Source organism: Cicer arietinum, chromosome 5, assembly GCF_000331145.2.
Source record: "Cicer arietinum cultivar CDC Frontier isolate Library 1 chromosome 5, Cicar.CDCFrontier_v2.0, whole genome shotgun sequence".
In the NCBI taxonomy this organism is placed as follows: Eukaryota; Viridiplantae; Streptophyta; class Magnoliopsida; order Fabales; family Fabaceae; genus Cicer; species Cicer arietinum.
In genome coordinates, this window is record NC_021164.2 from 77,465,423 (window position 1) to 77,475,513 (window position 10,091).

The 10,091-nt window shown below is 34.4% G+C and overlaps 2 protein-coding genes across 6 annotated transcripts; both read left to right on the plus strand.

Annotated features, from left to right (window-relative positions):
- Positions 1-4,826, plus strand: LOC101505557 (protein PSK SIMULATOR 2-like). 3 transcript variants are annotated; one of them, XM_073369330.1, is made up of 13 exons: positions 1-349; positions 450-755; positions 1,394-1,707; positions 1,800-1,892; positions 2,026-2,116; positions 2,416-2,509; positions 2,881-2,978; positions 3,179-3,248; positions 3,331-3,428; positions 3,517-3,633; positions 3,779-3,855; positions 4,015-4,059; positions 4,190-4,826. In XM_073369330.1, the coding sequence occupies exons 2-13, from the start codon at positions 528-530 to the stop codon at positions 4,683-4,685; spliced, it is 1,821 nt and encodes a 606-aa protein (XP_073225431.1). In that variant the 5' UTR covers positions 1-349; positions 450-527; the 3' UTR covers positions 4,686-4,826. The 3 variants fall into 3 exon arrangements, with proteins under 3 accessions (XP_073225431.1, XP_004500936.1, XP_027190946.1); XM_004500879.4 differs by having other exon boundaries at positions 3-349; positions 4,187-4,826; XM_027335145.2 differs by lacking the exon at positions 1-349 and adding an exon at positions 969-1,283 and having other exon boundaries at positions 616-755; positions 4,187-4,826.
- A 2,068-nt stretch (positions 4,827-6,894) lies between these two features.
- On the plus strand, positions 6,895-10,091 carry LOC101505131 (thaumatin-like protein 1b). 3 transcript variants are annotated; one of them, XM_012716059.3, is made up of 3 exons: positions 6,895-8,035; positions 9,162-9,231; positions 9,346-9,488. In XM_012716059.3, the coding sequence occupies exons 1-2, from the start codon at positions 7,257-7,259 to the stop codon at positions 9,181-9,183; spliced, it is 801 nt and encodes a 266-aa protein (XP_012571513.1). In that variant the 5' UTR covers positions 6,895-7,256; the 3' UTR covers positions 9,184-9,231; positions 9,346-9,488. The 3 variants fall into 3 exon arrangements, with proteins under 3 accessions (XP_012571513.1, XP_073225172.1, XP_004500935.1); XM_073369071.1 differs by having other exon boundaries at positions 9,162-9,489; XM_004500878.4 differs by lacking the exon at positions 9,162-9,231 and having other exon boundaries at positions 6,898-8,035; positions 9,346-10,091.

The window sequence follows — 10,091 nt, forward strand, 5'->3', positions numbered from 1 at the left end:
GTGCCACGTCCGCATTTCCCCTCCTCGAACAAGTCATCAAATAGTAGTACTACTTCATTCATTCATTTCATCACCGATTTTCCAATCCTAGCATTCCATTGAATCCATTCCATTTGCGCGTTTTCCATTTTCATTAATTGCTTATACTTTTTCCATTTTCATTTATTTATTCGTTCGATATATTCAACCATTATTTCAAGTTCAAAGTCAAACCTCAGAGTCGTAAATTCTCAGCGACTTTTCTTCCCTTTTCTTCACCAAAATCTTCATTCCCTCGCTTCACCTTTTCTAATCTACTATTTGGTTTTTCTCTTCTCAAACTCCATTATCATTCTCTGTAAATTATTCGGTACGCTCTTACTCTTAAACTCCAAATATTTCCGGTTTATTTATTCAATTGAAGCTTTATTTGATTTTCTGAATGGAATTTCATTTTATTTGATTCACAGGTATAGGGTTTCTGTTTCAAGTGTCGTGTTGCATTTTAATTTTCTGCTTTTGAATAATTGAAGAATATATATAGTATAATGGGAGCGGTACTTTGCTCTGCTGGGATGGCTGAGGGAAATGCAGAAATTGGAGGGAACACTTTGGGGTTTTCTGGGAAGCTTAAGAAAGAAAACGGCTTTAAAGATAAGAATGAAACTTTTTCAGATTCTAGGTCTAATGGTCAAGGTAAAAACCACAAGAAGCAAGAAAATGGGTTTTCTAACGAATTCGGTTTATCCACTTCCGATTCAATGGGGGAAAAACAGGTACCGTTCATTCTCTTCTTATTTGTTTATGGAGATTAATAATGTTATCACTGTTGAATATGTAGATAAATTTCTGGTTATTCAGTTTGCAATTGTGCCAGCAATTAATTATTAGAGACAGTGAACTAATGTTTGCAATGTCTAATTCTGATAGCTAGATTTATGCTGTCAACTTGTTTTTACTAGAGTTATTTTGCTTAATTTTGTATTTAGGAGAACCTGCTTCTGTTTTGTAAACCAATCATTGAGGTTATGGTGTATAAATCTGCTTTCCGTGACTTTTGCTTCATTCAAGCACGGGCTGTAACTTCCACGATTTGAATAAGTGATTTCCGTTACAAATACATTCTGTCTCTGGCTTATTGCTTTAAATTGTCAGATTATAAGCAGCAACATATCAATTATTTGCAAACACTGTTCTAAATTGTGGTTGCGGCTACACTACAAAGTGCAAACCTTGAAATGGTGGCAGAATGCGGGAAAATGCAGTTGTGGACCGAAATTTTGAACTACGACTTGCTAACCTCAGTAACTTGCTACTTTCACTTTGAGTTTCTAGCATGGCAGCTTATGATCTTTGATGGAACTTCTTCATTTAAAATTTAGTGTTTCATGATTGACGTCTCTTCTTTTTGCAGGTCACCAAAAAGGGCTCTTTACTGGGTAAAGCTAGCTACAGGGCAGTGGAAGTTCTAGACACACTTGGAAGTGGCATTCCAAAGCTAAACAACAGTAGTGGGTTTGTCTCTGGCATGACTTCTAGAGGGAAAAAAATATCAATATTGGCATTTGAAGTAGCTAATACAATAACCAAAGGAGCCACTTTATTTCACTCACTTTCTGAAGAAAACATTCAGTTTCTTAAGAAGGAGGTTTTACAATCAGAAGGCATTCAACAATTAGTCTCGACTGATATGAAAGAGTTAATATGTCTTGCTGAGGTTGACAAAAGGTTCTAGCTTGTTTGAAGAGTAGTATTCTTCTTCTTCTTTTGCTCAGAATTTCGTTTGTGTTTCTGATCCCTTATCTTTTTGAAATTTTTAGGGAAGAATTCAACGTCTTCTCACGGGAAGTAGTTAGATTTGGAAATATGTGTAAAGACCCACAGTGGCACAACCTACATCGATATTTCTCAAAGTGAGTTTCCTTATACATTGCTTATTTGTGACAAATGAGAAGAATAGGCTGACTTATTGTGATTCAATTGATAGATAATTAAACTAATAATCGTGTATCATTATAAATTTTTTTCTCAAAAACAAAATATCAGGTTAGACTCGGATAACTCGGGCGACAAGCAATATCAGGTAGATGCCGAAAAGACAATGCTGGAGTTTACCAGTCTAGTTCATCATACTGCGGTAAGCTTATCGACATTTTAATTAAACTTCTGCAGGTTTTTTATCTCCAAAGTGAACTGGCGGCTGAGCAAAGTCATTGTCACCGTTTTCGTTTCTTGCATGTCTGCTGCATAACTTTGATTCCTAGATCTTTCACATTACCTATATGTAGTTTTCAGGTGTTTTTGTATGTTTTTCATATTGTTTATGTTTCTCCTGCTTATGATTTGCTTTGAGTTCTTTACCGTTTGAAGTTAGGGTTTCCATAGAATTTTTTGTAGTTCCTTTTTCAAATAACCAATTTTTTCTTTTTTATGTAGGAATTATACCATGAATTAAATGCTTACGAACGTTTTGAACATGATTATCAGCAAAAGATTAAGGAAATGGAGTCCTTGAATCTTCCTCTAAAAGGTCAGAACTTAGAACTTTATGACATAAAATTCCAACTTTCCCCGAATTTTTGTCAAATAATACGTGGTATTCAAATTCTTGTTTTAGTTTTTATTTCATTAGCTCAGTTGGCTATATTATCTTAACACTTGGGATAGACTATCTCATAATAATTACCCTGAAAAGAATTGGTTTCTAACACCTTGTTACCGACCATTATGAGCAAGTAATCCCTTTTTTTGGCTGAAATATTCATCACTGGTGTCCTGAGAAACATTTTCAGATGATCATTTTGGATTGAGTCTGACTTGCAATATATCTGCAAGACACCTGAAAATTCAAATCCTCCGAAATTAGCTAACAATTGACAGCTATACACTCTATAAATGCAGGAGAGAGTATCACAATTTTTCAAAGCGAGTTAAAGCATCAAAAAAAGCTCGTAAGGAACTTGAAAAAGAAATCTCTTTGGTCCAGAAATTTGGAGGAGGTATATTATTTTTCTTAAGGAACAATTCCTAGTATTATTATTGAACTCAGTATTTTTGCATCCCATGTTCCCCTAATTTGAATTTTGGATATTTAGTATAGCAGTGAATGTTTTGTGGCTGCAGATTGACTTTTTTTGAGAGAAAAGTACAACAATTGACTTTTTCTGTTAGATCTCAAAATTGTATTTACTTATTGCAGATAGTTGAAAAGCTTGTTGACATTGTTACCTATATACATCAAACAATTTGCGAGTTCCTTGGAAATCATGGTATGATGGTTAGTCATCTAAATTGTTACATTAACACATGATTAATTATCTAAATTGTTATGAAATTGTGGGTTAATGGCAGGAACAAGTGTTGTCAAGTATGGTAAAGGTCCTCAAAGACTAGGCGAAGCTGGTCTTGCGCTACACTATGCTAACATGATCAATCAGATAAATATGATTGTAAGTTTTTATTGTGCGTGCTAATAAAATTTGTGTTACCTAATCAAATAATTGTGTTTATTTAAACAACAATGTCTGTTTCTATCAGGCATCTCGCCCCGCCTCCCTTCCTCCAAATATGAGGGACACATTATATAAGGGTTTGCCAAAAAATATCAAGAGTGCCCTTCCATCCCGGTTGCAAACCATATTTTTCCCAAAAGAGGTATAGCCTCCCTTTCCTGGACTTCCATTTATCTTGTGATTTCTTGTCCTTTTTATTGGTTATTTCCTGGACCCGCTTCATGAAGATTGAGTTTTATTTTGCTTTAGAATTGGATTATGCTAAATGAAACGGCAATTTCCTGCAGCACTCCTTCACTCAGATCAAAGCTGAAATGGATAAGATTTTTCAGTGGCTTGTACCATTTGCCACAAATACAATCAAGTAAGATATGCAAATGTTTGTTTGATTTTTTTCTTCTATACCTGTCAATTATTAATTTGTGTTCTCCCCTTGTTGGCCTTGTTTTCATAGATTAAAATAGGTTAGAAATCCCTGCAACTGCTCATGCATTTTTCTTTTATTTGTTGATATTGTTGACAGAGCACATCAAGGTTTCGGATGGGTTGGTGAATGGGCAAACACAAGGTTAGTTATAAATCTAAATCTCTCTTGGGCGATTGTTTATGCTGGTATAATTTGAACAAATAACAAGTGGAGTTAGCAGGAACCAGGAGAGTTCATGATTACTTATCTCCCTGTTTTGATACTGCAGTAGTGACTTTGGTGATAACATGACCAAAGAAAGCAACCCAATTCGGCTTCAGACACTTTACTATGCCGATAAGCAGAAGATAGATGCTTATATTATTGAATTGTTGGCACTGATTCACCATTTGATTAGCTCTGTAAGATCAAGACAAAATGTGTTGAGGCCAATGCCCACACGGTCTCCCAAGAGACTTGAACTTCAGTCTAAGATGCGACAGTTTGTGATTCTATCATTGGACAGAAACAACAAATCATTGGGAACTCAAATTTCGATAGAGGATAGGATATTATTAGAGGAGGTAATTGCAAGGAGGAGGAGTCCGGGAGTTAGCAAAAGCGAGGAACTTGGTTCTGCCAAGAAAACACAAGCCAGGCAATCCAGGAAATCGCATAGGACCAAAAGTGCAGGTAGTTCACCTGTTAGGGAGTTCTTGGGTACAAGGCTCAATGCCAACCACAGAAGCTATAACGTTTTGGATGTTATGGATGGCTTGGGATATTGAATTTTTCATTTATATATAGTCATTTTGCTATAATTTTTTTCTTCTTAAAATTCTTGATACTTCACTTTCTTAGATACTGACAAGAATTCATCATTCATTTTGTACAATTATAATCATGTATATATTTACATATATAACTCCCGATCTTGTCCAATTATAATCCTGTATATATTTACATATATACTCCTCTCATTGAACGCAATTGATTTTGTCTCCCCAGTAGAGTTTACTACATTTTTTATTTTTGAATATATATAATAAGGGGAAAAGGCCCAAACGAAACTACGCACAGCAGAAACTCTAATATCAAGAGAAATCAACTCTGAAACTTGTGGAGGAGGATGATAAAAAAAAAAAAAAAAAAAGACGGTCTAAACCATCGTCCACGTACCGAGTAACTCCTCTACAGCCCGCCATGGCTGCCAAGCCTAAAGAGGCGTCGTCAGTGCTGATGCAAAAGCAAGAATGAGCTGGCGATTTCCAATACCAGAACTGACTCCTTAAGAACGGGCTAAAATTTTTAACAAGAAATTTCATGATAAATGAGGTGAAGGGACATTATTCGACTAAATTAAAAAAATTATGTCCCCGCCAATCAGGATACGACCACAACGAAAAACATAAAATAATAAATAACGACCTTCTAATAATTAATAAATAATAAAAAAGCAAATGACATTCCAAAAATACTAGTTTGAATTTTAGTTGTTCGGCAGAGGGATCAGATTGGAACAGGAAGAGTGCCCAGATTGTCGTTACCAATCTTCGTTTCCCCGTAATTGCCTGAAGGATCACGAGTTTCTTTTCAATTCATGTCAACAAATTATAGAAACTGATAAAGTTCTCTCTAAATACGATGTGGGATTATTTTTGCCAAACAACTTTTTTAAGCCTTGCTGGCTGGCTCTATTTCGTTCCTGGCACAATGTTGAACCTAATCAGAAAAATATGTCACAGTAACAGAAACAAACTCACTTTTCTCTCTTTAAAATATCTTTTTCAATTTGTTGCTGAAAATATATATTTCATTCAGTATACCCTTTTTTCGTCAACCCTCTTACTTAATAAAGTTGGAAAACCCTCGGCATAATAATATTGGGTAACTTCAGCTACTATACTGAAATGCCTTATGTCATAGTATTGTCATATTGATGGCATATTTTTTTCTCATCATCCAGACATCCTTATGTTAAAAAAGCAGTAATAACCTTTATTATTAAAATTTTAAAATGCAAGTTGGTGTGCTTCGCCCATCAGTACTTATCACATCGAATAATTTGTCTCAATTGGAAACTACAAAAACTGGCGTTAGAAAATATAAATCTTGATAGTATGAATTAATATTACTATATTAGTATAAATAAATATAAATACCAACTCTAAAATTGCCTGCATGCGTTTTGCATCATTTGATTTGATGTTATCTCTAATATTAATATTGGAAGGATGTTGATAATTGCGGGGTTGCTTAAACATTGTTATCACTTCAATTCTTTAGAGACCAATTCACGATAAAAGGCTACACATCAATTGTGGCCATTTTGTACTGATGTGAAAATGCTCCAAAAATAAAGCTAAAATAAATTATCTAAATCCGAATCTATGACGAATGCTTGTTGTGCATATATACTAGCTAGTAGCTAGACAGGAATGGTATATAATTTGCTATTTGGATTTTGGTTTGCTATCATGTTTCTAGCGGTGGAAACCAACTTGCACGGTCCGCTTGGGTGACTTATTTTGAAATTTCAAGTTTAATTTTAGTTAGTTTCGTAAAAAAACCCATTTTTTTGAGTAAATAATCGTTTTCAGACTATTTATCGAAAATAAAATAATTAAAAATAGTAGAGTCGATAATTTTAAGGTTAAATACTCTATCTGAAATAAATTATAAACACAAATATACTAAATTGTGTATATTAAAAAATATATTTAATTATATTTAATTTATATAATTTTATGTAAAAAAATTAAATCTATCAAATCATTATTAAAAAATTATAGGACATAAAGTAGACAGACAGTGTTAATATATTAGCTGATTAATTAGTTAATTAATTACATAATTTAATTAGTTATTTTATATTGTTAACTATTTATTTAATCATCTAAATAAGTATATAATTATCTGTCTCAATTATGTTCAATTTATCTCTCAGTTAAATCTTTCTCTTAGTAAATAGGCCAGAAAAATATGGATTGATTTTGTTTTTATTTCTATTGGGAGAAAATGGATGACTATATTTACTTTTGCTTTTTTTCCCATCACAAGGTAGCTCCGCCAGCCTCACTACTACGTTGGTGCTGGGTCCCCTCGAGGCCCGAATCGAAAAGCCCGGTAAATTGCCGAACCACTTCTGTAACAAAGCCCAGAAACTCGTACTCATTCATTTTCTGCACATTTAGCGATATCTGTTGCTTATATAACTTAAAGTTAAATCCCCCGTTCACTTTCTAGTTCCATTTCCATAGCCTTTTGTCCCCAGTTATTGCCACAGAAGAAGAAGGAGTTCGATAATTAACTTCACCTTCTTCTTTCTTACAATACAAATTATTTAATTAACTAACTATATGGATCAAATAAATACACTAATTTTTTCCTTTTTCCTTATAACATTTCATCTTTCATCATCAACGGTATTATCAACTACATTCACATTCGTTAATAAATGCGATTACACAGTTTGGCCGGGAATTCTCTCCAACGCCGGAGTTGCACCGCTTTCAACCACCGGATTCGTTCTTCAATCTGGCGACTCCAAATCCATTACTCCACCAGCTTCTTGGGGAGGTCGCTTCTGGGGCCGCACACTCTGTTCACAAGACTCCACCGGAAAATTCACCTGCGTCACCGGCGATTGTAACTCCGGCAGACTTGAATGCTCCGGCAACGGAGCAACACCACCAGCTACCTTAGCGGAATTCACTCTTGACGGCTCCGGTGGACTCGATTTCTTCGACGTGAGTTTGGTCGACGGTTACAACGTTCCTATGCTGGTTGTTCCACAAGGTGGCTCCGGTGATAACTGCACAAGTACTGGTTGCGTTGGAGATCTTCTTAGCGCGTGTCCATCAGAGCTTAAAGTTACGAGCGTGGATGGGAAAGAGAGCGTGGCGTGTAAAAGTGCTTGTGAAGCGTTTGGGTCGGCGCAGTATTGTTGTAGCGGCGCGTATGGTTCGCCTAACACTTGCAAGCCTTCAAGTTACTCGGAGATTTTCAAGAATGCTTGCCCACGCGCGTATAGCTACGCGTACGACGATAAAACAAGCACGTTTACATGTGAATCTGCTGCTGATTACACCATCACGTTTTGCTCTTCTACCACTAACGGTAACGGTAACAGTCCAAGGTTAGTTTCGTAAATTATGATTATTTACTCAGAAAATGGGTTTAATTTTTACTTTAAGGGTGGTGACTATTTAATGAAATTCGAACGTTGGGTACGTGGTGAGTTGGGATTTGACGGCTCAGCGTTTTACGTTACAATATTTTACTAGATACGAAATTATTACATGTTTTTAAAATGTTAAATTCACTCCTATCTATATGCCCAAATGCTTTTTTATTTCACGCTATCTTTTGTCATCATGGTATAGAAAATGAGTGATTGCTTCGTTAAAATGTAAAAGAAAATTAATCATTAAAAATGAATGTATTTATTTTTATTGAACACACTTTTATTTATATTCAAAATTAAAGGAGTAACTGATATCGTTGAGATAATATGTTCATAAAAAAAAAAAAAGAGGTATAAAATGTAAGTTCATATATAATTGTTACAAACAGAGTTTTTAAACTCCTTTTTTGACATTACAACAATTGGCAATATACATACGGATAGATTAAAATTGACATAAATTGATATCTACAAACTTGGAGGAATTCATTAGTGAAAAAAACTTAAGATAATTTCATATAAAATTGATTTTGCATTTAAAATAATTCACAAGGTTTTTTTTTACAAAATTATTTTCAAAATTATTTTGAAGTTGGATTCGAGGTTTGAAGTTATTGTTATGAAGCATTCATTGGCCTTGCCTGCTTTTATTTTTAATCTAAATGGTCTAAACTCCCAACACTGAAAACCTCGTGGTAAAACAAAAATGTGCTAATTTGTCAGTTACTTGGACCTTGGTTGATTTCGCGAAAAATATGCTGGAGAAGACATGTTTTGATTAATTGTCAATAAAAAATAACTTTATAGTTAACGGTGCATATTCTTTAATCTAAAGAAATTCAAATCCAATTTTATTCGGACCAACATAATTGTGGTGAAACCGGTTCATTTACCAAATAAACGCATGAAAACTCCCTCCTTAGCCCAAAGGATGCTAAAATGTGAAATGCATATGCTAGCTCAGAATTCTGCATCTGGTCTCCTATGTATGGGACCAGATTTTGAATAAAGGCGAAGGAAAAGTCGTTTATACTCCAATTGAATATACTGAATCTCAATTGATTTCATTTTTGAAAAGTTTTAGGAGAATAAAATATTAATTAAGCACATGTGGTTCACTCATCTGTAGGCAAATCTCACAAACGGATGTAAGTATCTAACATTGTGCTAGTGATTTGATTTTACAACTTTTTACTTTTATATAAATTTAACTTTTACACAATGACCACTTATGGAGATAATGTTGATAATTCTTTTTGCAGTCAGAAATCGTGGCAGGGACAAAATCCGAAATTAGATGGCAGTGGTGCTCCCAATTCTAAGACACCACAGCTTAACAACGGTTCAATGGTGTATGTTGGTGCCATAGATCAAAGTGAAATATCATGGTCCTCTAGTACCTATCTGTGGGAATCCCAACTCATTCTCACCATCACAACGGCTATTTGGCTCTTGTGTCACCTCTTCTAGTTATAAAGACACATTTGAATTTACACTGAGATTGAGATTGAATTTACACATTTTAATAAGTTACACTTTTGTAAACAAAAGTTACATATAACACTCCAGTAAGATTAATTCTAACATGTACTAATTTCTAATCACCGCTTCGTTCAATCTTTTCCCTTGCGGTTGATGGGTCATGTTCCCTCCATTGTTTAATTCACCATGCTCTCATGGACCACATGGATTGAGTAGGGACCACATATCTTGACATGGTGACAAGCATACGAGTCATTTTCTCTTTTGTGGCTCGACATTGAAGATCCATAGCCAAGTATATACACATGGAGGAAAAACTATCGGAAGTGGGTGACAATTATTTCTTTCCTTGTCGTTGAGATGAATACATTAGAATATACTACTAATTCTTTGTATTGTGGACAATTATTTCTTTCGGAATGTAAGATTATTATTATATAAATAAATAATAATACATCAATTAAAGAGCAAAAGTACTTTATTTGAAGATTCAACAATAATACATCAACCTTCAAATTTTCATAGA